The following is a 27985-nucleotide window of genomic DNA, read 5'->3' as shown; positions in this document are numbered from 1 at the left end:
ACATACTCAGGTTGTAAATATTGATTTATTGTTCTCACTTAAAAAGTTTTGGCACACTTGTCATTTGTTTCTTATTTAACTTCATTGTATGTACATGTATAATAAATCTATGTTTAAATATCTCTCTCTCATTATATTGTTCTATATTAAAATCAACTGTTTGTTGCTATAGAATCTCTTCTGTACATTGAACGGACAAAAAGGCAATCATGGTGCAATTCTCGCTCTCATCATCTGTATTCAGACAGTCATTGTGTCAGTCCAGACGCGGGTGAACTTTTCCACAGGGACCATGTAAAAGGTAAAAGGTCAAAGGTCATCGCTCGTGTTTGGACATGGAGTCTCCTCTCTCCACCACCGCCACTCGGTTCCCACCGCACAGGTGCTCCTTCAGCATGACGTCCACGAAGAACTCGGCCACGACAGGACAGTGTTCAGATGCCACCCCGCCCCACGACCAGTTATCTGGGATCCAGGGGTTGGTCAGGCCCTCCCGCACTACCCAGCAGTGACCTGGAGGGGGCAGAACAAACACATGCAGATTTAACCAACAGCACCAGCCAAAAGCTTGGAATCGTTACAATTTGTAAATGTTCCTGAAATGTTCCGTCTCTTATTCTCACAAAGGCTGCATTTGTTTGATCAAAAATACAGTAAAACTGTGAAATATTATTACAATTTAAAATAACCGTTTCCTATGTGAATATATGTTAAAAATTTTATTTATTCCTGTGATCAAAGCTGAATTTTCAGCATCAGGCTTCAGTGTCACATGATCATATTCTAACATGCTGCTTGAGAACATACAGCTCTTTATCTGTATTTGCAATTAGATTTTTGAAGATATTTCATGATATGATAACCCTTAGATGGTTTATTTGAGCTATTTAAGTTGCATATAAACCACTGTTGAATCATTTATGGTCAGCAAGATTTTATTTTTATTTTAAATTTCTACTACTACTACTCTGCATTAAATCGATCAAAAATGGCAGTAAACCTGAACTTTCTATTCATTAAAGAATCACAGTTCCCACAAAAATATGAAAACACTGATATTAAATAAACGTTTCTTGAGCAGCAAATCAGCATATTAGAATGAAGAAACTTCTTGTTATTATCAATGTTGAAAACAGTTGCGCTGCTTTATATTTTATTTGTCTGATGAAGAGTAAGTTCAAATAAACAGCATTTATTCAAAACGGAGATCTTTTGTAACATTATAAATGTCTTCACTGTCATTTTGATTAATCTGATGTGTCCTTGCTGAATGATTCATTTCTTTTAAAATAATTGGTAACACTTTACAATAAGGTGTCATTTGTTAACATTAGTTAATGTATTAACTAACATGAACAAACAATGAACAATGCATTTATTACACTATTTATTCATCTTTGTTAATGTTAGTTAATGAAAATACAGTTGTTCATTGATTATTCATGTTAGTTCACAGTGCATTAACTAATGTTAACAAACACAACTTATGATTTTAATAATGCATTAGTAAATGCTGAAATGAACATTAACTAAGATTAATAAATGCTGTAGAAGTATTGTTCATTCTTAGTTCATGTTTACTAATGTTGTTAACCAATGTTAACTAATGAACCTTATTGTAAAGTGTTACCAAATAATTAATTCTTACTGACTTTTGAATAATAGTAGTGTATCATAGTTGTTTTTTTTTAAATATTGCACACTGTTTTCAACACTGATAATTATAAGAAATGTTTCTCGAGTAGCATATCAGCATATTAGAATGATTTCTGAAGGATCATGTGACACTGAAGACTGGAGTAATGATGCTGAAAATTCAGGAATAAATTACATTTTACAATATATTACAATAGAAAACAGTTATTTTTAAATTGTACACTGTAAAAAAAAAAGTACTGTAACAAAAATACAGTAAAAACTGTAAAAATGTGAAATATTATTACACTGAAAAAAAAAAAGTTGAGCCAACTTAATTTTAAGGCAACCAGCTTCAGCAGATTTTTGAGTTTGCTCAACTTATTTTTGTGGGAGATCCTCAAATTTTTGTTGTATAAACTTAAAACGACAAGTTGAGAAAACTCAAAAATCTGCTGAAGCTGGTTGCCTTAAAATTAACGTTAACTTTTTTTTTTTTCAGTGTAATAATATTTCACATTTTTACAGTTTTTACTGTATTTTTGATCAAATAAATGCAGCCTTGGCGAGCACATGAGGCTTCTTACAAAAATATCACAACCATCTCGATGATTCCAGTCGTTTCTACGGGACTAGTGCATTAAATCCTACACCACCCACCAGTGTAGATCTTTTTGAGGGAGCGACTGGTCCAGATGTTGTCCAGACAGCGGGATCCCTGCGGGGTGCGGGTGCTGATGTTTGTAAAGACGTACGGCGCGAGGAGGGCGGACAGTTTTTCTTTCCTCAGGCACTCCATCTCAGGGCTGTCGGGAGCCATGCCAAAGTGTCCCAGCACCAGCAGCTCTCTCTCACCTACATCAGCAACACCAACACATAAATGATGAGGGCTGTTGTGCTCATTCTCAGTGCCATTTAATTTCTATCCCTGCCCTAGAACACACAGTATCAGTCAACATACAGCACAAACACACGGCCATAAAGAGCAGGCTTCCACCTGATAGCACCATGCAGCTGACACAGAACAGATAAGAGCGAGTCCTGCAATAATCATGCATGAAGTATCATGTTGGAACAGACCTTTGAGAGTTTCCTGGATACCAGCGTTCAGTCGGTGAGCCTTTAGCTCGTCACACGTGCTTTTTCTCTTCTGTTCGGCGGGCGACGGCGCTGCTGTCAGGTGCAAATTGACCAGAGTGAGCTCAGACGATCCAATCTGTTTATAGAGAGAGATGAGTAAGGCTTATCGTTTGAATTATCAAATTTAAACACATTATCTGTTACACGATTAGCTGAAATGAAAGAGACAGTATATTTAGTTTAATTACATTTATATGATGAAATGTTTGTGATTGTGACTTTTTAATGTTTTTGAAAGAAGTCTCTTCTGCTCACCAAGGCTGCATTTATTTGATAAAAAATACTTTAAAAACAGTAAAATTGTGAAATATTTTTACAATTTAAAATAACTGTTTTCTATTGTAATATATAATAAAATGTAATTTATTCCTGTGATCAAAGCTGAATTTTCAGCATCATTACTCCAGTCTTCAGTGTCACATGATCCTTCAGAAATCATTCTCATATTTGCTGCATTATTATTATCAATGTTGAAAACAGTTGGGCTGCTTAGTATTTATGTAAAAAAAAAATTTCAGCTTTATGAACAGAAAGTTCAAGTTTACTGTCATTTTTGATCAATTTAATGTATCCTCTATGAATAGAAGTACTAATTTCCTTAAGAAATAAAAAATAAAGAAAACATGCTGACCACAAACGTTTCAAAAGTAGTGTATGTATAACTTAAATTGCTCACATAAAATCATCTGAGGGTTATTGTACCATGAAACAAATTGCTTGGCATCAATAACAGATAAGGAGCTGTATTGCAGGTTTACTTACATAAAAATGTCCCAGGTAGGGCTGAGGGTGAGGATGTTTCCCGTTACCATTAGTCGCAGCATTTTCCAAGACAGTGGCATCCTTCAATTTGATCCCAGAAGAGCTGTCCCACAGGAAACCGGAGTACTCAGCAGCCTACAGGATCACAGCACAAGCTCAATAATGACCAGAATCTGACCCAACAACCGTCCTACTATACAACAGAAAAAGCACATAACAGCATCATATATAAGGAGCCTGTGCAACTCTTACTCGTTATTCCAAGTCTTGAGTCTGAAATCATATATTTTGTGAGGAAGAGACTTAAATTTAAGTCTTAAAGGTGCAGTGAGTTTTGAGAAACACAGTTGAAAGTGGATCAGACCAAGCCCCAAAACACACCCAATCACAGGTAAGGGGCGTGTCCACTAATGATGGGGGAGGTGCGTGTTTGCTTGTTTGTGAATTTGGGGGCGGAGCTATCATCCATTTGGGTAGGGGCGTGTTTGTTTTGGTCATTTTAATTATCAACAGTGTTTGTCAGAAATGCTTACTGCACCTTTAATGCCTGATCACACCAAGAACAATATCTATAATAACTATAACAATAACTATATTAGCATCCACACCAGTGCATACTAATGTTCTCTTTATTATAATTGTGCAGTGCAGCCTGCCGCTTTAAATGCTTGAGTTTTTTAAAAGCAGGATGGATTTTAAATTTACAATGCTTTTTTCAAACTATTCTTTTATTGTTATAGTTTAGGCCTTTACTTCTCTGAGAAAACAAGTTTGGAAAAGTACAGTCAAGACATTCTGCTAAATATCTCCTCCTGTGTTCAAAGGAATAATAATAGTCATACAGGTTTGAGGTAAAAGATAGCAGAATTTTCTGAATTTTTTTAATCCAATACAGTGTTGTTATTGTTACATGAAACAAACTATTAAAATTGTTTTAATTAGTTAAAATAAAGCTGAAATAAAATATTAATATAAATATTAGATGCAAAAGTTAAACTTTTTTAATTTCAGTTAGTTGCCAAGGCAACATTTCAAAAAACAATTTCAACTAAAATTAATAAAACTGAAATTAAGCTAATTCAAAATATTACTTATATAAGTACTATTATAGTAAATAACAAAACAAAAATAACTCTGATCCAAGAAAGATAATACATTTAATTAAATGTTTGGGTTCAGTAAGATTGTTTTAATGTTTTTGAAAGAAGTCTCTTATGCTCACCAAAACTTCATTTATTTATTAACAAATACAGTAAAAACTGTAATATTGTGAAATAATATTCAATTTAAATGTTTAAAAGCTAATTCACAATATTAACAAACAGTATGGTAGTAAATTACAATACTAAATTAACTCATGATCCAATACCCTTCGAAACAAAGGCTGCCAGACAGGACAAGTGAAGCGTTTCCCAGCAGCACAACAACACACGTAGGCCACAGATTTGCATAGATAGAGAGTATATGAATTGTGGATTGTTCATGTGACTGTGCGTGTTAAGCTTAAGGCCACCAGATCATTGTGTCAGTTTGGTTTTTACATGTAGGGAAGACAGTCTTTGTGTCTGATGTCCCATTTATATGCACAGAGAAAGCACAAATAAGAGATCAGGGGAAGAGTGCACACCGCTCACGTGCATCACAACACCACATCTCTATTGAAAGTGTCATCAGGTGTGGAGTTTGTATTGAAAATGAATAGCGATTGTGGAAATGAGAACCAGGATTACACTACACAAACTTCTTAAAAACAGGAACTTGAATTATTAGAAGACTTGCAGACACTTTCTTTCTCTGAAAACACATTGCGGTAATCAGTTATCACACATAACTCAACTAGAGGAAAATATCCGGTCTAATGCATCCCAGAGCACCTTGATTTATATTAATATTTACAGTAACGCTCTGTGATGAAGAGCAGACCAGAACTTACATTCTCCTCTGAAATCTCTTTCATTTATCCTACATGACAGCTCAGTTTCTGTGGAGTTTATATCTGCCACAAGTTTCCTGTGTGGGTAAACAGCACTATCCAGAGAACATCTTGTGTTTATCCAGACACCTCTAGACACGGTCAAGATCTTTAACTATTGTTTAAGTGTTATGGCTCTATTTATGTTCTTCATCCTTAAAAGGCAAGTGTTCCATAAACTCTCTTTTTATCAGCATTCTGTATGCTGTAGCCGCAGATATTTGCTAATAAAACGTTTAAAGAGGTCATGACATGAGAAATCAAATTTGCCTTGATCTTTTGGCATATAAGAGGTCTTTGTACCATTAAAACATCCTGCAAGTTTCATAGCTTAAAACGTCCTCCTCATTATAAACAAAGCATTTATTTAATCAAGCTCCAAAAACGTATCGTTTAGATCCGAGGGGCAAGGTGACGTCACCTGGGCTCAGTCATTTGCATAAACACCGCCTCCAGAGCAAGGCATCGACGAATAGTCTTCTTCTCACCATATGCCCCGCCCACTGGCGGCTGACACTTGATCACGCTGAGTGTCGCGTTGCGTCAAAAGCAAATAGAAATTACAATCTCTGCTGCTATCTTGTCTACACTGGATACAGTTTACAGATGCGCATTCACTCTCTGACTCAGTCCATGCGCTCGAGTCTGTCGTCAGGACAAATGGAGTGAAAGAACATTTGCTTTGTTTAGTTTAAACAGCTCGTTAACGTCTTTGTACAGATATCAGAAGGATCCCAGCGTAAGGAACATAGGGCTGTGAAGATAAATAGATGCAGAATCGATTCTGAGATCTTCCGAATGCATCGCGATTCTCTCTGGAATGGACTCTGAGCTTAGATTTTAACAGCAGATGGCGCTCTAATATAATTTTTGCACCCTCAAATGTTCATAAAGAAGAGCGATTGTGCGTTCGACTGAGTCATGTAGTTTCACCTCGACTCAGAATGCTTTTATGACGCAAGATTAATATAAACACAGCCCAATGTGAACACCCATGTAATTCGCTTCAACCTTTTCGAAATTTATGAATGATTATTTTAGGTTCAAGTGTGTGAAAGGATTTGGAAACAAGCAGAGTACGGCTGTTTCTGAAGCATGCAGAGCCATCTGCCGTTCAAAACTAAGCTCTGAATCGACTCGAGAAAGAATTGCAATGCATTCGGAAAATCTCAGAATCGATTTATCTTCCCAGCCCTAAAGGAACATGTGGAAAGTTTATTTTTAATGGCATCCCTGATCGTGTCTGAGGATTGATCGGAGGATTTTGTTTTGTAAACGAGGCACAGTGTCATGGAGAGTTCACAAAGAAACATTTGTTGAAAGATGAAGCGGTTCTAGATCTGACTGCAGCTGCATCACAAACCGAAAGTAAATGATTTCATAATGCTTTGTTTGGAAATGACTGTTTTATCTTGATCATGTTGTCAAAACACTCAAATCATGCAATAGCGAGGGGCTGTTGATACTGTTTCCTATGCAATGACATTAGCCAATCATAACAGCGGTCGATTACTGAGAAGCCTTAAAGGACCCGCCCCTTAAAACAGATCGTTTTAGACAGAGGTTCAGAATGAGGGTTGAAAATAATAATTGTCCCACATATTTGTTTTTTTGTACAAAAAACTTGTATAACAACATTATAAGTAAACCTCAAGGAACATATTAAAATAATTTTAAAAAAAATCAATGTCATGACCCCTTTAAGTTTGCACATGTGTGCGTGTGTATATATGTGTTACAGGGAACTACGCTTACGTTATTGGACTGTCCGGTGGGTTTCTCTGAAACGGCACATTTCCACAGGCCTCTGGCGCTCTTCCACTTGCGTACGCTGCAGAGAGTGGGCTGATTCAGCTCTGCACAAAACTGATGCAAACAAACACAAAGTACAGCTGATTAGCAGTGAAAAATGATAGAGAGTGATACACTTCCTTACGGGGACTCCCCCCGTTTGCTGCTTTGATTTATTTTCATGATTCAACATATCTGCAAAACATACTGAAATTGAAATCTTTGTTATTCTCATATGTAGCCTATTTTTCTTGGGTCAAGAGAAAATGATTAATTCAGTGCTTCCTATAGCCTTCAATGACACTCCTAATACAAGTGCATAATACATACATATTGGTTTCTGCCAATATTAAGGTGCCTTTACATAGCTTTTGTGCTTACCCGAAATGTAGCATACAGATGCAACGCTGCTTAAAAGCCAGTCTGAATTATATCTGCTCAGACATCAATCCGTAGTATTAAAGTGTGCAGTTGTAATTTCAGTGTAAATGCATTCATGCCACCTCTGAGCAGCAATAAATAGTCTGTTTAAAGACTCCTAAATGGCAGCTCAAATCTGTGCCACCTTTGCAAGGTAAATTTGGCATTATCGAGTGCAACGGTCAGGTTACAGAATTAAAATTTCCCATCATTTTCACCATATGGGTATTGATTTTTGACAATAATGTTTAAACCTATAAAGACAGACCTGCTGTGACACACACAAAAAATCATGACTTGGATTAAGCTGCTTGAGTCACAAGATACACAGATTTAATTTAGTCTTTTACTGACCTATATTGAGAATCAATGATGTTTGTTCTTGCAAGCCAAGCAACCATGTTCGAGCTTTCATTTACCGTATTTGATGAGCTCTATGTATGTGCATTGTTCATATGTGAATAAAAACCTAAATTAAATCTGTTTAACGTTTTTGTCCATCACTTCAAAGATGAATGAGTTTGGAACAACATGAGATTGACAATGATTACAGAATTTTGCGTGAATTAACCTTTTCAGTAAGATTTAGATCTGCAATTAATGCCAACCACCTCATTCAAATTATTTAGAAGCATTCCTGTGCGCTTTTCAAAGAGTTTAGGGTCATTTTCCTACAGGACTCGAAGCAGCAGATTTCTGATGCTGGCTTTTACATTTTCAGAGAAGCCAAAGCCTTGGTAAGTCCGCAAACAGATCTGAGAATCTTCTAGCAAACCCGACCTGGCATTATTCTAGCAAAGAGTACGTGCCGAGTGCATCCACAGGAGCTGGGAAATCTGATAACTACATCTGACATTCCCATTACCTCCGACCCCCCCAGTTCTGTTCTATAATTAACCAGGAGAGTTTCCTGCAGGGAACCAGGGGACAGAGCCAGAGCTTCAGCAGAAACAACTCTATCACCAGCTCATCTGTAAAGAGCGCCGGAGGAATGTAGAACCAACAAACCTCTCCACTGATGTCAAAACAAACCAAAACCGAAAACAAAACCTGCAAAAAATCCCCGAATTCAGGTGCCAAACATGTGTCTACTCTGTATCTTGTGGGTTCTGCTGGAGATCTTGTTTTCCAGTAAATCTGTAAATAACACAATGAAGGACAGGTGTCCAGTAACTAAGACAGGTGATGACGCCAGACAGAGCTTTGGCATTGTGTTTGTCAATGGATTGGCTAAGGCAGGTACAATCTAATTTACACTGAGAGCTAACCAAGCGAGGCGATCGACCAGTGGATTCCCACACATGATGATGATGGTGATGATGGTGAACACTGGTGACCATGAACCATCACTGTTTACACTGGCAGCTGTCACTCTTTAACTCTGCCCACGGCACAAATAACAGTTCTAGCTATAGAATGTGTTTTAATAGTCAAAGTATTGGTGAAAAACTACACTACCTGTAATCCTGAAGAGAGATCCACAAGATAAACAGTGTTATTTTAGCATTATTTATATCCTATTATAAATATGTACATATTTTTAAATATAAATGTAGTATCTATAAATATTTTGAATTGGTTTTATTTTTCTGTTTAATTTTAGTACATTTTAATTTTTACTAGTTTTAGCTTTAATTTATTTTTAATTCAGTTTGAATGATTTTAGTACTTATTCAGTACTTTAATACTTAAAACAAGTTCATATTACACTACAAGTACTTATTTTTAAGTTTTTTTTTAAGTTTAAGTTTTTCATCTAATACTTTTTTTTTTTTAGCAAAAGTGAACATTAACAGTACTGCAGAGAAGTTGATGTTTAAAATAAAATAAAATAAAATAAAATAAAATAAAATAAAATAAAATAAAATAAAATAAAATAAAATAAAATAAAATAAAATAAAATAAAATAAAATAAAATAAAATAAAATAAAATAAAATAAAATAAAATAAAATAAAATAAAATAAAATAAAATAAAATAAAAATCACTGCAAAAGAGCTCAGCAGGAATAGGTCAAGGACTTGTGAAAGATGTTACTGAAAATATTTATATATTTCAATACTTTGCAATAACCTTAACATATAAATATATTTATATAAAAATAAAATTGTTCGTATCTTTTAGTTTGTTGTTAAAAACATTTAAAGAAATGAGTAGTTCATTCCTGGAAAATTTTCTTTCTCTCTATTTTTTCATATATTATGTATTTTATTGCAAAAGTTTGTAATGCTGTTATTCATCTCAGAGTTGGTTAGTTTGGTTCATGACTTTTTTATTCATAATAAGTTATTATTAAAGTCGCTCTCCTTTAAAAAGCTAAAATAATAACAAATAAATGGGAAACTTCCAAAACAACTATTGGAATGAATGAATGAATGAATTCACGTTAGAGTTTGATTTAACTATTTATATCAATCACTTTTAGCTCTGCATGAAAAGTTTATAATCTACTTTTTTTTTCTTTCTTTTTTTTTTTTTTTTTAAGTAAAGTGACATGGATCAATTGATACAAGTGCATGAGAGTGATTCATATTTAGCAATATTTTGGGGAAGTTTTCTGATAATGTATGATAGACTGGGATCATAATATTTATATATTACTCAGAGAGACCATGCAATAAAAGTCTAGATATAAAAATATTTATGGCGTCTCTGAGTCATTCGTTCTTTATGCCACCCACACATTGACCTCAACCAGGACACAAGAATCAATACCGTTTTCATACCCTTAGAAAGAGAGATAGTTAAAGATCTATAACAGATATGTAGCAAAGAACGCTCAGCTTCCCTGGACAAATGACTGACACTTTCCATGAAAGCATGCAATGCAATATTGTGCTCTAACTGAGAGAAAGAGACACAAATGGAAAGACTGAGTAAGATGAGGAAAAAGAGACAGAAGTGTTTTTAAGAAGAGGTCCAATTTGCCCGCTAATAAACTCGATGATGATGACTCAAGGCTCTGATGTCTGAGGGAGGTCGCTTTGGTCATGAGGAGTTTGGTGGAAATATGCGTTTATAGCAGAGCAACAGCTAAACCACAAACTCCATGGAAACCAATACAAGCTATAAACAAACAGCCCAACAATCACTCTGCCTTCTTCAGATCTAAATCTATGCCTCGTGGCTAATACAGTCTTTGTCCGATCGCAAAATAAACTTTCATCAGGCCTACACATTTAAAATCAGCATGCAATGAAATTCACCCAATTTACTAAATGCATCTTATATTGCAAACAATTCAACCATACATGTTTATTTTTTATTACTTTTTTTTTTTTTTAACTCTTTTGACGTATGCTGAATGTTTCTTACCACTGCTCTCGAGATCTGCCTCCATCCAATCTACACCATCACGACTGTGATGATGAAAACAGACTACAAATACTCATGAAATCTCTTGCTGAAGCACATACAAAATGCACTTTAAAATAAGAATGTAGTCACAGCAGTATCAAGATGATGGTTTTTCTGGGTTGTGACACTTTATCCCAACTTCCTGTTTCAACAAGAAATACATGTTGAAACATATATCATTTCCTGTCTTTGAATGCATAACATTAATCAGAAGTGTCAGCATTCCATGGATAGCATCTGGAATTCCATTATTTCCCAAATGATGTCTAAACAGAGTTAATGTCAGATTGTAGCAGGAGTCCAGAGAGGCATTCAGAAGCCCACACCATTTCATTCTGGGCCAGAAGTCAGAGAAGTGCGCCTTTCCATCTCTGTCCGTCCAGTCAGCACTTGCAAAAGCAGTCTAGAGGAAAGAACATCACGCCGGGTTCACTGCGGCATAACACCAGCAGCGCTGTTAAAATCACTCATTCATGCCCCATATGACTCTCAGCCACACCGTAATGGAGTCGAGAAGAAAGAGAAAACAGCAAAGAGAAAGAATGAACATGAATATTGCAATATTGCAATAGTAAATGGTAAATTGCCAGACACTTTTTCCAAAGCATTCTATAGTACACTATAAAATAAATAAAAAAATAAATCCATGAAATTTACAATGAAAACGACAGGTGTAGTTCCCAGATGTTTATTTATAACAACATTTCTTATTTTGCAACATGCAAGTTATTTTCTTTGAATGTTACAAAGTTACTTTCTAGACGAATAAAGTACAGTAAATGGTAAAACTATTTGTGCAAAGCAGTGTGTTTATAATAATAACATAATACATACAAATAATATAATAAATAAAAATATGAATGAATGAAATCATTCATAAAAATAATATGATAAGAAATACTCGTTTGCAGTATCAAGCAGCATAAAGAGATGTTTTGCATAACTAAAAATAACTGGAAGTTGACGAGACCAGAAGTCTCTGCACTGTTCTTACAGGAAAAATAGGGTGGATATAGCAACATTTCAAGTTTTACAGATTGAATTTAAATTTACAGTTTAAAAATTTTTTTTACTGAAATATATAAGAAAAAAGTAAGAAACACCATTATTTCACTTTCTCAAAAATAATTCTGGGAATATAAATTTATGTTTTTCCACTGTAAATTATTAGAGAAGTTCTCTTTTTACTTCCAAAAACTGCACTTTTTAAAATATTTTACTGTTAAATTACACTAAAAATGTCCCATTAAGTCTATTACAGTTTTACACTGTATAGAGTACAGGCATTTACCAATTAACAGGTTTATACTGTAGCATTTGTACAGTGCTTTACCATTATAAATTACTCTAATGTAAAAGATGCTCCTTTTTACAATGTGTAATATAAGTCTCATGTGTCCCCAGAATGTGTCTGTGAAGTTTCAGCAGAAAATACCCCACAGATCATTTATTATATCATTTTGAAAATGCCTATTTTGAGTGGAAGCGGAAACATTCTGTTTTTGTGCATGTCTCTTTAAATGCAAATGAGCTCCCCGCCCCCTTTTCCAGAATAGGACTGTGCCTTTAAAGCTCATATCTCAGATACTCTGCTAAAAACATCTGTTTGGTTTTGATTATCGTGTCTATCACGCTGAAATCATGCATTTTAAACCCATATCACTTCAAACTTCTGATGTGCGGTTTTCTGAAGCACACATCCGAAGCACGCGCACAGAAAGCGGCTGTCACACGGCATGTGAGTACTAAACTATGTACTACTACTTCTCTTTCTTTTTTGGGAAAGAAATAACATTTTTATATTGGATCTGTGTGGCAGCATCGTAATATACAGTAAATAAATCCACTGCTCTCTTGTGTCCTCTGAGGCTGGGACTCTAAATAGTGTTCTGTGCTCGTCAGTGCAGCCAAAGACAGAACAGTTAGCATGCTTTGCTCGAGCTTTCGCCATGGAATTAGAACTGGTACACCTTTGTTGCTTGCAAAAACACAAGGGAAACGGGCAGATTAAGGGGTGGTAATATTATAATAAGATCCACTTTCTACATCACGAGGGGAGCAAAATCTGAGCTGCTTGTTTTTTCACAAGCTTGCAGAGAAAGGCTTACCAAAACAATTACTGGGTTGTTCTTTTTCACATTTTTCTGGGTTGGTAGATGCACCGGGGACCCGATTATAACACTTAAACATGGAAGAAATCAGATTTTCATGGTGTGTCACCTTTAAATTTTGAGTGATTAAATTACTGCACATTTGCATGAAGGTTGACCTCAGCTTAGCGCCAGTGATAACAGTAACTCATGTCGCCTCAAATAGCCTACTCTCATTAAAACATAATTATTTTAGGTCACATTGTTATTGATAATCGCTGTCTGTGCATATTCCCCTTCACAGGGATAATTGCACTGGACCTCAAGGGCCCAATGGTGATCAGGTTCAAAGCTTGCATTCTGCAGGGATTGAACCAGCAACCTTCCCATCACTAACCCTATACTTTAGCCACTGTGCCACACCAATTCAACAAGGTGTGTCCCAGAAAGAAAACCAGGAGAGCTCTCTACTCTGCAGTGAGAGAGACCGAACAGAAATAGAGTGCGAGTGAAAGAGGAGAGGGGAGAAATATGGGTTGATTCTGCCCTAGTCTTCTCACTGACAAACTGCTGCTCTGCTAACCTACTTTACTAGTCTATTCCCAGCATCAGTGGAGAAGCGGAGAAGACCTCAAACACAACACACACACACACACACACACACACACAGTGCTTTGTGCACATGGTCATGCTGAGAAGGACACCACACATAAAAATAACATCTTAAAATAGAAGAGTATCGTGATTTTAGTAGGTTAGGTAGAAAATAGAGGAGACGGGCTAAAATATATAAAATAAAAAAACCGATAGAAAGATACATGCTTTTCACACTTGACTTAAATGCTCATTTTAGCACTGCGTTTTCCTTTGTAATCCTGAATTATCTTTCATGTTTCACTCTGTTCATGCTTTAAGGATTGTAAACACTGAGTTGATATTTGAATTTGTATATTTGTGAGGTTAATAACATTGACTGGATGAGTATGTAGCGAGCATGATACCTGATATTAACTATGGTGCACTGATCTGTCACTCATGTCACCTCAAATTGTCTACAGAGTCCAACAGTGCTGCTGGCACACATTTTCAGCGGTGTTGGTACAGGAAATATTTTTTCCCATAGAGATTTGTCTTCATTTAAGAGTGACGGACCAGCAATAGCAAGCTAGCTTTGAAAGTATAAGATCCCACCCTCCCTGCAAATCACTCTCCAAAGCCACGCCCCCAAAACACATGACCGCGCTCCAGCAGACCAGAGGAGATTGAGGTCTCTGCAGAGCAAAAGTGGGCGTTTCTGAATTGCTAGGCATTTTCAAGCTGCTGGGTGTTTCTAAATCATGCAATCAAAATGATCCCCCTGACCTAACCCCACCCCTAAACCTACCGTCACTTTGACGTCAGCCAATCAAGTAACATGGTCAAAAAACGCCCCGATCTGGTAACTCCCATTACTTTGCTGCAGAGACCTATACTTGGACCAGAGGCTAACCAGCGACACGATGAGAGACGGCGTCAACGCATTTAAATACATTTAGAGCACTTAACTTAGTGATTGCTATCGAGATGTGAAGAGACTTTCAACCAGCAGAACAAAAACTGTTTTTGAACCAAATCACCTACCCTGCCTTTAAGACATGAACCAAGCCAACTAGACACAAGGTGAATGAATAACAACCTAAACAAACTTAGATTTGAAAATGAAAAGTATATAAAAATTGTCGCAGTTTGCTTTTTTTCAATTCTTTTTGGTGAATATTTCTTTGCAGAATTATGGGTAATGTGGTTTTTTAATTTCCAGGAATTTTGCCTGATTATTTAAAACATAAGTTGAAATAGTGTGCGCTGAAGGTTTGAGCAAAAGCATATACCCTCAGTTAACAACCTCATAGATCACAGTAAGGTCTGTCTTTAATGGTTTATAAGTTATTGCTAAAAATCAATTCCCCAATGGAGAAAATTTATTTGGATTTGTACCTCGGCAAACATAGTTGCACTAGTTTCTGACATTTGGTCCATGTATTTGAAATTCTTTAACAGCCGGCATAAAGTTTTCCGAAACATTTGGATGAACTCCAAAACGCTGTTCTTGGCCAGAATTTGTTTGAAATGATGGCACGCACATTTGTTCTTTGATTTGAAGTATATTGGGGCTTTTTAACCACTAAACCACACAAACATGACAAGGAGGATCAGGTGGTTCTTTATTAGAGACACAGTGTACAAGTGCAAGATGTGAAACACCAGTCTACTGTGTAACAGTGTGCTGAAGGGAAGAGGTGTGTGTAGAAATGTAACAGTACCTTGTCTAGAGCCTCCCGATCGGCCAAGTCTTGAACCGCTAGCAGCTTAATGCTGGAGAGAGAGAAAAACAAGGCATGTGAGACTCTGTCATAATACCTCTAGTATATAAATGTACAGTAACTGGATATTAAATAAATCAAATTAACACTAAGAACAGATGGCATATATTCAAGGTGTGGGTTCCACCATACAAACAGATCAACAAACAATCATCAGCTGCCTCCTTTAAATCAGCCTGCCAGCACGTTCCCCTCCTGCCGCGCGGCGGATCCCTTCAGCATAAATTATCTATTATAGCTTGCAAACATAATATGAAACTCAAGGTGACGACAGTGGAGGTAATGACAATGCTCTGGAAGCAACATTGACGATTACATCCCTAATAAACGTTGAGCTGTTTGTTTTGGAAAGTAATTCTCCTGGTTAGTGCTCGAACAATATGATACAGCAGATGGTTCTGTGAATATTACAGTGATAATTTCACAAACACATAAGCAGAAATGTCAAAGCTGTGCTTTTAATTAAATGAGTGTGTGAAGTTAAGATGAGATATATGCTGTCTTGAGAATCTGCCATTGAAACACTGATCAAACCCAAAGCTGAATATGATCTCATTGTCTATGGCGATTACACCCCTCAGTAGTGCTGTTGTACATGGTGATCCTCCGGGAGCAATGCTAACAAAATGATCAGGAAGGTCAGCTCATTACCGGACACACCAGTCGAGAACTGCCTGTCCTCAGGACCCGCCAAATTTTTCTGTCCTGGCATAATGACAACAACATACCCAGGTTTTGTTTCATGCCATGTGGACTACATAAAACTTTCCTGGACATTCACCTCACTTTTGTTATATATTTTTTGTAAATAAAAGCCTTTCTGAGAATTTGCTTTACCCAGGACAATGTTATTTTAGTATTATTATAGTATTTACTAATATTTTGAATTATCTTTTGTTTTTAGATTTTCAGTTTTCATTTTAATTTAGCTTAAGTTTTAATACTTTTAATAATTTTTATTTTACATTTTTTTAATATTTCTTTACATTTTAAATAAAAATAATATTAATTCATTATTTTATTATTAATAATAAAAATAAAATTAAATATTTAAATATTCTCTTCAGCTTTCATTATTCATTATATTCTCTTTTTCCATTTCATTTATTTTATTTCAGACTTATTTCAATTAAAAATAATTTTGAATAGTATTAGTTTTGGTTTTAGTTAACAATAACGACACCAAATTAACTTTTATTTTTATATTTTCAGCTTTCAATTTTAATTTAGCTTAAGTTTTTGTAATTTTATGTGCTTTTGACATTTTTATAATTTTTTTTCCTTTATAAATATGTCTTTAAATCTTTCAAAAATAATTCAAAACTTAAATATTTAAATATTCTCTTCAGCTTTTATTATTCATTATATTCTCTTTTTCATTTCATTTATTTTATTTCCGATTCGTTTCGATTAACAAAAATAATTTTAATAGTATTAGCATTGCTTCTAGTTGACAGTAACAACACTGCTTCTGGAGGACTGAGGACAGAGAAATATGTTACTAAATGTAATATATAATTAAAATGTAATAATTTACAATGAAGAAGCAGAAGCTATATTTTCTGGACACTATTTTGAGTCTGTTAAATCTTCAAAGAAGAAAATGTCTCAAAATATTAACAACACAATATAATTATATTGACATATTCTTCACAGAAGACCTGCTTCCCACCCCAACATTCACTGTAACTGCTCTGAATTACATTCAGTAATCATGAATACTCAGTTCAGGTCCACTGACACAATATAAATGACATTCTGATAAGTGTCCGAGCGTATAAGACATGCACATTCATTCTCTATTCAAAACATACACTGTATATTCCAATGGATGTTACCGCAGTGTAAAACTTGTAAGCCATCCTCTCTACAGGGATGTTTATCTACACTTGAGCTTTACAACTTCAAACTGGAGCCACAAAGTCGACATGAAATGAAAGAGCTCAGAGAGAAACTATAAACACAAATCAATTAGTTGCATTTTAGCACTTCTGGTTCCATCATACTGAAGTCAAAAGGTTTTTTGAATGTTTTTGTTGTTTAAATGGCTGAATAATAAATGCCTGTTTATACTTGCACTCTTGCAAACTATTGTAACGCAAACCTTCAGTGATAATGTTCTTAAATAAAGAGTGAAAGAGTTGTCAAAAGCTCAGTGATAGTGACGTTGAAGTCATGTGACCGTGGTGTAGTTCTTTTATAGTCTAAATGTATCTTTTTACTCCTAGTGATTGTATTTAGGCATAAAAAAAATCATAAAAGTTGTGTTCATTTGTGAAGATTATGATGAAAAAAATGCATAAGAATCATACATTTTTGTTGGGTTTTTCTGCAATAATCCAAAATCCAATGGAAAAATCCTATTGGCTTTTTGTTGAGGGAATCAGGGTGATGTGATCTGATCTACAAAAATATACCTCACGCAGTGCTTTATTTCCACTCAATTTGTGTATTTTTGGCCTTTAGCACAAATAGTTTCAAGTGAAACCATTCAGAACAGAATCATGTTGTATGTGTCTGATCGACATACAGTAACGGTGTTCCTAAATGAGTCAGTTTTGAGTGAATCGATTGAGTGAATCAGTCAATGACTCACTCATACTTCCACCTACTGATGTACCAAAGATATCTGCAGAAAAAGTCATTGAAAAATCAAAACATCAACATGAAGCTGATAGACCTATGGGTCTAAAAATATACATAATCACTGTAGCTCTCTATTGTAAAACCATAGCAATGCTCTGTTAGTTTGAGTATCCTGACCAGCCGGCTCAACCAATGCATTGAGTTTGGGGCGGGACTACCTGTTTTTAGACCAATGGGAGACAGGGAGAGGGTTCATAAAACCTGACTGAAATTATATTTTTGCAATTCTGATGCTGCTGGTGCAGACATTATACTCTTCACTTTATCTCTGATAATAAAACCTTCCTGGTCTGGGGTCACAGGTCAAGCTGCAGTGAAAGAGAAAGAGTTCAAGAAAGAGATACAGAAAAGCAGAAAGCAATATGCAGGGGAGAATCCATCCTTATTTTCCAGCCAATGCTGAAACTGATTACACAGATCCTGTTTAAAAAACAAACAGTCAGACAGACAACACCCTGTTCCCTCATAGGTGAACACACAGTGTGTGTGTGTGTGTGTGTGTGTGTGTACTTGTTTATGCTACAGTATGGGCCAAATGTCCCCACAAGAATAGTAAAACCTGAAATTTTTTGACATTGTGGGGACTGGCCCGGAAAAAAAATATATAAAAAAAATAGTAAATGTTATTTATCTGAAAGTGTAACAATGCAAACAGGTTTTCTGTAAGGGGTAGGTTTAGGGTCGGGGGATAGAAAATATCGTTTGGTCAGTATAAAAGTAATAGAAGTCTATGGAAAGTCCCTACAATTCACAAAAACACACACACACGTGTGTACTGTATGTGTGTGTGTGTTCATTTGATTACATGGTATTTATATATGTGTGTGTGTGTTATAAATGCTCTCTAATCTTTTGAAACCTTGACCAGTTATCAAAACTCAATAAACTTTAACATTGAAAACCAAGCAGCTGCTCACTCATCAAATAATAATAATAATAAAATCTCATAAACATTAATAGACATTAAACACAGTAAAATGATTATATAATGTGTAGCAGACATAAATGGCTTTAACTTTCTGATTGATGAGTGAATACCTACAGTACGTATTTTATGATTTTATTTTTGATTTAGTAAAATGACTTCTGACTTAAATGACTGATATAACATAGGACTGGTATACCTTTCCATGTTATAAAACAAAAAGATTTTTCCCCTCTGAACTCAACTTAAAATGTTAATTTACAATAATTATAAATTTACAATTTGTTATTAATAGTTAACATGCATCCTCAAATACAGTAACAATTTTAGAAGCATTTATTATCGTTAATCTAGGTTAATATCAATACACTATTCATTTTTAATTCATGTTGGTTCAAAATACATCAATGTGAATTAATACAACTTGAAATGTTAAAATTGTATTATCACAAATGGGCATTAACAAATATAAATATTGTCCATTGATAGTTTGTGTTAGCTATTGCATTAATTGTCGTTCATTGGGTAGTCGTGGCCTAATGGTTAGGGAGTCGGGCTTGTAACCTGAAGGTTGCTGATTCTCGTGCCGGAAGGCTGGAAGGAATTGAAGGTGGGGATTGTGAATGAACAGCACTCTCTCCACCTTTGATACCATGACTAAGGTGCACTTGAGCAAGGCACCGAACCCCTAATCACTCCCCGGGTGCTGGAGCAAGGCTGCCCACTGCTCCGGGTGTGTGTTCACTGTGTGTGTGTGTGTGCACTTGTTCACTACTCACTGCTGTGTGTGTGCACTTGGATGGGTTAAATGCAGAGCACCATTTCGAGTATGGGTCACCATACTTGACAATACATCACGACTTAACTTCATGTATAGAAAGTCATTGCTAAGTGTTACCTAGCAATGTTCCTTTCAGTCTTCCTTTAGTTTTACCATGTGTCACCCGCTCCCTGACCTTTGAATTAAATGAGTGCGTTTTGCTTCTGTACTTTCTATGTAAACACCTTATTTGCATGTGAAATGAGAAACAATGCTTACTGAACTTCCAGTTTCCTCCTTATCACTTCACTCTGACCGAAAGACAGACATTGCTTCTGCATTTTGGCTTAACGAATGCTGATTTTAGACTGAGGAATATGAAAGAAGAATATATAAGAATGCGAATTCTCCTGTTTTTCGGGTGTCCAATTATCAACAGAGAAGGTCTCTGCATGCAAACGTTTGTTAAACAGCTTTATCATACAAAGTGGGACTCATTGATACATTTTATTTGCTCAAAAGGTGTAGTTTACCATTAACCGTGTGTTTTGTGAGTCACCTTGTCTGCATGATACACCTGCAAATCAGAGCTGCGGATTTCTACAGAAACTTCCAAAAAGGAAATCCAATGCAAAGAGGCTCTCCATTGAACCTTTCCAAGTAGAAAACTGGAGATTTGGACTCTGAGTTGAATAGAATGCAAAGTATACAACAAAGCCACAAGCATGATGAAGAAATGTGCTCGTGAGGGAGTGGAAAGAGAATCCATTGTAGATTAGCAAGCAGTAATGCGGCCTGTGTTGACCAGAGGAGGAACATGAACCAGTATCACTGTGTGTGATCTGAAACACACTATTAGTCATCAAGCAATCAAACACCGCCAAGTTCTCCATTAACTGACTACAATCTCCATCCTTGATCTGTTTGGCATTGTGATGTGATTGTGATTACATTAAATGAGAGGTTTGGCAGCATAATGTAATCAAACTCAATTGTCTTGCAAGCAGAATAAAACACATTGTTATTCATTTTAGCTGATCTATTTTTTTGCGATTAAAGTATTCTAGATTTTGTCATTGAAATTAAAATGAAAAGAGGTTTCTATTGAAGATGCATTCAAAGTTCTGAGCAGTGTTATCATTAAATATATCTAAAGAGAATCTAAAATGAAAAAAAAAGATAAAAAGGACATCCGATTAAATGTTAATGTAAATGCTAATAGTATATGAATAATACTGAAATAACACTGGTTCTGAGCTGATCTTGGTCGGCCAGTTCTCCATCCAAATCATTCTACGCACTCTTCAGTTTTAGAAGAAAGTTCATTTAAATCCATCATTTACATATATTAACAAATTAGCTTATTTTCACATAAGCAAACAACTCTGTTCCTCAAAGTTTTGCATGATACAGACAGGGTCAAAGGTTAAAGCAACAACAGCCTAATAAAACGGTTCAATGATATCTTATCGGTGCATTACGTAAAAGCTGTACAACACATACAATAAAACCAAAAGCTAGTCTCAAAGCAAACACTAAACTTGACTTAAAAAGACAAGAAACAACTACTAATTTTTTATCGTTGGCCTATTTGTGGGTTATAATTAATATGATCAACTTAAAAAAAAAAAAAAAAATCGCTTTGTCTAACTGACAATACATGTGAAAGACGGCAGATTTCAAATCACATTCTTCCAAGGAGTTCCTGCGTCAGCCGAGCAGCTGCCATTGAGAAGACTGTCAACGCTAACGGAGGGCTTTTAGTTTCTCCGAGCATTATAAACCATTCTAAAGACTACAAGAACAAAACACAAACTGCAAATGAACAGCTCAGTGCCAATACGGCTTTAGTGACAGTTCAATCAATAAGAGCATGACAGACAAGGTCCAACTCTGTCAAAATGTAACCGGTGAGTCTGCAGTTCTTCATGTGTTTGGCAGTTCATTACAGCGTTAAAGGAAAAGGATGGAAAAAATGTCCTATAGACAAACAGGTCTACACATCCTGTCACATTGTGCCACTTCCAGCACTTGTTTCTATAATAACGCCGCAATGCTGCGTTGTGTCAGCAGAAAAGGAAAGGTTTCCAGAGAACTGAAAACGATGACTTTGATCCAGCCGGGTCTGTGACCCTGAGGTCAGTCTTGGGAATAAATCAACAGCAACTGCCTCTTTCTCACAGTCTCTCATTCACGTGTCAACATGTCAACACCTTAACTGTTGCTGCAAGGAAGCCTTTCGAAATATAATTTTGCAATAAAAATGAAAGCTCTTGCAAAATGACTGACCCCCGACATCCAATGCAGGCTAATATTACTCGTGTTCACTGAGGCATCGCTATTATAGATGCTGCTTGTCTTTTGAGAGCGTTGTATGTTTGCTGAATGAAAAAAGGCTATGAACAAAAGCTTGTTAGATAGAGATTTTTTGTGAGAAGTTCCCCTGATTAAACCATGATTTGATAGTTTCTTGACATGATTTTCACTTGGTGGAAAATAAAATAGATGAAAAAGAAAAAGACTGCTTTTGAAATATGAAGACTGGTTTTGCATATCTGCCTGGCTTTATGTGAATAAGCAGTGCAGTTTTTAATTACAATTTAATTGGACTATTAAAATGTGGAATGTGGAAAGCTTGGATTTTTGGGGAAAGAATAAACTGTCAAATGAAAAATTAAGTCAAATGATGCTCTTTTGCACAGGCATGCACTATTATTTTGCTCCAGAAAATGACAAATATAGTTTCAGACTGATATTCCGAGCAAAACACGAAGATGATCCTTTCATGACGTGCGATTAGAGATCTGAAACTCTTTCTGCAGATGGGTCATCATAATGTAGTGCAGCACCATGGAGACTCAACACATGTGCCACGCTCTGAAAGTTGACAGATCTGCAGATGAGTCAGATTGTTTGGCTGTGCACGCGCGCGTGTGCGGTGAGGTTACTACAGGCCGTCTCTGCGTACACTTCTTTTCTCCGGAGTGAACTACAGTAACCTCTGATCATGCCGTCTGGTGGTTTTCCTCCACCCTGTGTGCTTAACAGACGAGATTCATCGCAGCATTTTAAGCAAACACCTCAAGCGCGGTGGGTTTTAATGTGTGGTGAGCATGATGGCTGCTGACTCGGTACTGATATCGGGAGACGGGCGGCTTTAAGTGACCTGTCCTGTAGTGATGCCTAGATAGAGATGTTTGTCTGGGATACTTTAAAGTATGAAACTTTGGTGCCATTTGGCTATACATGAATGCTATTACAAATCATGCAGCTTGTTTATGAGAGTTTTTGCACAATCTGATAAAATAGTTGAAATATCACATAACTGTTTTCTATTTAAATATATAATAAAATGTAATTTATTTCTGTGATCAAAGCTGAATCTTCAGCGTCACGTGATCCTTCAGATATCATTCTGATAGACAGCTCAAGAAACATGATTGTTATTAACAATATTGAAAACAGCTTCATGTTTTTGTGGAAACCATGATTTTTTTTTGTAACATTAGAAATGTCTTTACTGTCAATCTATTTATGTCAGTGCTAATGTATTAGTATATCATTGTGGGAAACATCTGACCATTGTAGGTAATGTGTGGAAAACCAGTTCTCCAGTAGACCTTCACTCATCAAATGCAATCAGACGGTTAAGTGAGTTTTCACAGTTATATAGTCAAAAGGTCAAAGCATCACCGAGGCTGAAGGGCTGTCACACTAGACTGCATTCATCAACAGATAATGGCAATTTGTTGTAAATCTTTGCCATTTATATCAATATTTACAACCATTTCATGTTAAATCTCACGTTTTCTCCTCTCGACCAATCTCGTATCGCCCTGGATTGGACCCGCAGTCGTGCGAGTAGGAGTGTAATGGAGGCAGCTGGAGGAAACGATTGGAGAAATAAGCATCTGATGGGACGTTTGATTTAGGGTTTCAAGAAAGTAGTCATTTCCAGTTCAAGGGTTGTTTTGAGATGACTGAATTTGATACGGTTTTATTTACTCTATGACTCATGTGAGTTCTCAAAAAAATGGAATAAGCTTGTAAAGTCAGTCAACAGTGATAAAGCGACCTTGAGAGACGCTTGCTGCTGTTCTGTAAGCTGACTTGAGTTTTTAAATGCAGCAATATGCTGCTGTGTCAAAACGAATATTTCCAGCACAGCAAAATTAGTGTATCTGCATATGACCTTGTGCGGTAGCATAATGGATCAGGGGCCGGATTCACGTCTTAAGAAATGAGTTAAGAAATGTCTTAAGTTAAATCCCAAGAAGTTCCTAAGAATGTTTTTTTAGGATAAAAAAAAATATTCTTAAATTTTCCATAAGTTAGAAAATAAGAAAAAGGCAGTTAAGAAGAATTTTTTTCGAAAACAGTGATTCCCAAACTTTTTTATCTTATAGCTCTATCCATTAGGCACATTGTTATTTTAGTATTATTTATATTACTATTATAGTATTGATTAGTAGTTTGAATTAGCTTTTACTCTGATATTTTCAGTTTTCTTTCTTTTCTTTTTTTAATACTTTTGCTTATTTTATTTCAGTAAGTTGCCAAGTCAACATTTCTAATTTTCATTAAAGTTTTTTTTTTAAGTTAAATTTTTAATCTAATATTTCAGATATTCAGATATAAATAATATTTCTAATACCATTTCATTTTTTTAAAATTATTTTATTTTATTCTAATACGATTTTATTTCAGCTTTATTTTTAATTACTGAAACCGATTTTTAATAGTTTGTCAATAGCATTGCACCAGATAAGCTTTAATTTTACTCATTCTACTCAGTCACCCTTAAACAAGGAAAACATAACTGCTCTTTATGCAGTCAAGCAGCACTTATATTCTGCTACACGAATAATAAAACAATAACAACTAGTTATTTTAATGTATTAATATTTCTGTTTAATAGGTTTAAAAAAGCAAAAATCGAAATCTTTCCAAGTGCCCTTTGAGAATGTCACATGAGCCTCCTGGTTGGGAGTCACTGCTTTCTTTATAGGGACAGTTGCATTACATGCATTGCTGTTACATAGAGTACAGCGTTCAGCACTTATGTCATTCATAACACTATATTCTCTCCGCCAATGAGAAGAGACTTCTTGCTACTATTTCAACCGTCTTCAACACACACATACGTACATGATTATATAACAGTCCTCCCTGAGTTATGACAAGAATGAGGGCATGTACCTCAGCAACACCCTGAGTGAATTACTGTCTCTCTGTGTGTGTGTGTGTGTGTGTGTGTGTGTACTGGTATATATGGTTTATGAGGACACAAATGTGTATAATAACATGGGTACTACAACGTAAACATGGTTTATGAGGACACTTCCTGTTTCCCCGTAAAAAAAAAAAGGCTTAAAAAAAAAACATACTAAACAGTGTTTTATGAAATTCAAAAATCGCCAGTAGTTTCCTGTAAGGGGTCGGTTTAGGTGTAGGGCGATAGAAAATACAGTGTGTACAGTATAAAAATCATTACGCCTATGGAGATTCCCCATAAACCACAAATTCAAGTATGTGTGTGTGTGTGTGTGTGTGTGTGTGCCATAAAACAACCAACAGTATAAACATTTATCTTAGAATCCATCAATGCAATAAAACATGGGCAGGGACCCAGCTAAAATCTGATAACATGCAGTCAGATGTGGCTTTATCATGAACATCCACTGAAGATCACAGCAGACTCCTTATATCACTTACACCACTAACCCGACACGGTTCGTTCGTCCCTGGTGATGTTCAGTGCAAACATCTTAAAAGCTGTCTAAAAACAACTAAGAATGGGATTTGAAAAATAATGAAACCATCATACTATGCAGACCGCAAAAAAATCATGATATTAATAATTAGAAACACTTCAAGTGTGACAATAACTATATATAAATAAAATAAAAGGAATACTGACTGATTCCATTCTGCATAGAATTTCTGCAGAATTTGACCAACAAATTGGATCAAACAAGAATTCAATAAAAATTGGTCTATTTGCTTATAGCATGTCTTATTTCAAACTAGTGGAAAGAAAACATCTACAAATACACAATTACTTGTTTGTTTTATTACACTTTATCTATCTGGCTCAGTAGCACTTACATCAAACTTTCCAGATTGCATTCCTATCTATATTCTGAAAGTTTTCACAGAGGGGCGTATTCATTTATAATTATATAGCATTTTAATCCTACAATCATGGTGATTTTTTTTTTTTATTACAGGCTGCTTACATTATTTTATGCTTTACTGAATGATAACAATAGATATCTAAAATCCCCTGTAATATGTCAACAAAATTATCTTATATAATCTATAGTGGCTGTTGTCCTGTTTATTTCTGCTGTTCTGCTGAAACTCACGTTGTTTGTGATGTTACCGCCTCTCCGTTCTTAAGTTGCCAGGGATACATTCCAAGTATAATACACACTAGTAAAAGGATCTATTTTAATTTTTATTTGTCTATATACACTTTGGGCGGCCGTGGTACATTATAAAAGTAACCCAAAAAACCGCAACCCGCCACGACTCTGTAATTTTTTCCCCACGACTGTATTTTCAAACTAAACCACTTGTGCCGCTATCGTTACCCTGGCAACACTGGTGCTGTACCCTCATCACACAATGATAGATGACCTTCCGCGCTGCGATGACGGGAAGTTTGGGGGGGGGGGTATTGATTATAATTGTAATGTAAAAAAAAAAGAAGAAAAAGAAAAAAAAAGAAAACATTGGGGGAAAAAAAAGAAAAATATGGTGTTATCATCAAGATACTTCAAAAGAATACTAGGGTACCATGACATGTCTAAAAAAATATGTTCTAAAAATGCATGATCATAGATCATAAAACATGCTTTGTGTGTGTTGTAATAGAGTTTACTCACTCATTTTCTAGGAGGGTCATACAGACGACCTCTCTGACCCCAGGGTTGTTGGCTTTCTCGCTGGAGCAGCGCTGCAGGTTCCAGGTGGCCACTCGCACCGCGGGCTTCCCATCGCGCGCAGCCGCCGGAGGCTCGACGCAGGGCCGCACAGAGCAGACGAGCGGAGGTCCTCCGAGCGGAGCGTCCAGCTGCTCGCTGCCGCCACCGAAGGACGTGGGGCTCGGGTGCGTGAACCCTCCGTTCGTGTTCGTGGAAGGAGTCCTGGAGCGCTCCACGAACACCTGGAAGCGGATGCGGTCCAGCAGAGACGAGTTGATGCTGGGCACTTTGACCAGGTCCTCGATGCTCCGGAACGGACCTTGCGCGGAACGGAACTCCACGATGCTCTTGGCGAGTTTCTCGGTGATGCCGCGGACGCTCATGAGCTGCGGCGGCGTGGCGGTGTTTATGTTGACGCCGGTGCACGGCAGGTGCTCCTGCTCTTTGCGCAAAGACGAGGGCGAGTGATTAGACGAGCTGTTCTTGCTCGACACGCAGATTTCTAGTTTAACAGCCTCTAGTTTCGTGGCACCGACCCCGCTGACCAGCGCCAGGTCTTCTACTTTCTTGAATCCTCCGATGCATTCGCGGTACTCCACGATGTTGTGAGCCACCCCGCGGTTGACTCCCGGCAGAGTCATGAGCTCCTCCTCGGTGGCGGTGTTGATGTTCAGCCGCTCCTGGTTCACCAGTATGTGGCTGAAGTTGCACGCCGCGCTGAACTTGCGCTTGCCCTGGCAGAAATCCGTGGGGTCCTTGGGAATGGACCGGTGGCACCCGAGATTCCCACCCATGTGTCCCGGTGAATCAGTTTGCGAACCGAGAATGAAACCCGCTGCGCACTGTGCGTGCAAGATCCCGGTGGCACATAGACTATACTTGATATTTGAGCTTGATATTCAATGCTAATCTAATTCCTCTCGTTAAACATGACACGTTGTGATCTCTTATCCCCGTCAGTTCGTGCAGAAGTCGCCGCGTCTCGGAGCAGAAGGAGCAGCGTCCATATCAACGCTCCTCACGGCAGACTGAACTGAAGTGAACTCTAGCGCGGTTTCTGTGTCGAGGTAGGCTATCCGAATCTTTCTTTTGAGCCGACTCTTTGTAATGATTCGATCGAATCGATTCACTGAGCGTCCCTGAAAGCACGGGTAGGCTATATAGTTATTTGTAGCAATAGCCAACATTGTATGGGTCAA

At 36.6% G+C, this 27985-nt stretch overlaps 1 protein-coding gene across 1 annotated transcript; it reads right to left on the bottom strand.

Annotated features, from left to right (window-relative positions):
- Positions 1-6: 6 nt before the first annotated feature.
- On the bottom strand, positions 7-27824 carry eepd1 (endonuclease/exonuclease/phosphatase family domain containing 1). Its single transcript, XM_058754194.1, has 7 exons — positions 26748-27824; positions 15467-15518; positions 7265-7375; positions 3538-3672; positions 2716-2851; positions 2296-2490; positions 7-513 (listed from the first exon to the last, which is right to left on the bottom strand). Exons 1-7 carry the CDS (start codon positions 27578-27580, stop codon positions 317-319), a joined length of 1659 nt encoding a protein of 552 aa, XP_058610177.1. The 5' UTR covers positions 27581-27824; the 3' UTR covers positions 7-316.
- Positions 27825-27985: the final 161 nt, after the last annotated feature.

This window comes from Onychostoma macrolepis, chromosome 19, assembly GCF_012432095.1.
Source record: "Onychostoma macrolepis isolate SWU-2019 chromosome 19, ASM1243209v1, whole genome shotgun sequence".
Taxonomy (NCBI): Eukaryota; Metazoa; Chordata; class Actinopteri; order Cypriniformes; family Cyprinidae; genus Onychostoma; species Onychostoma macrolepis.
The sequence above is the reverse complement of the archived record's forward strand: the minus strand, read 5'-3'. Positions and strand labels throughout refer to the sequence as shown.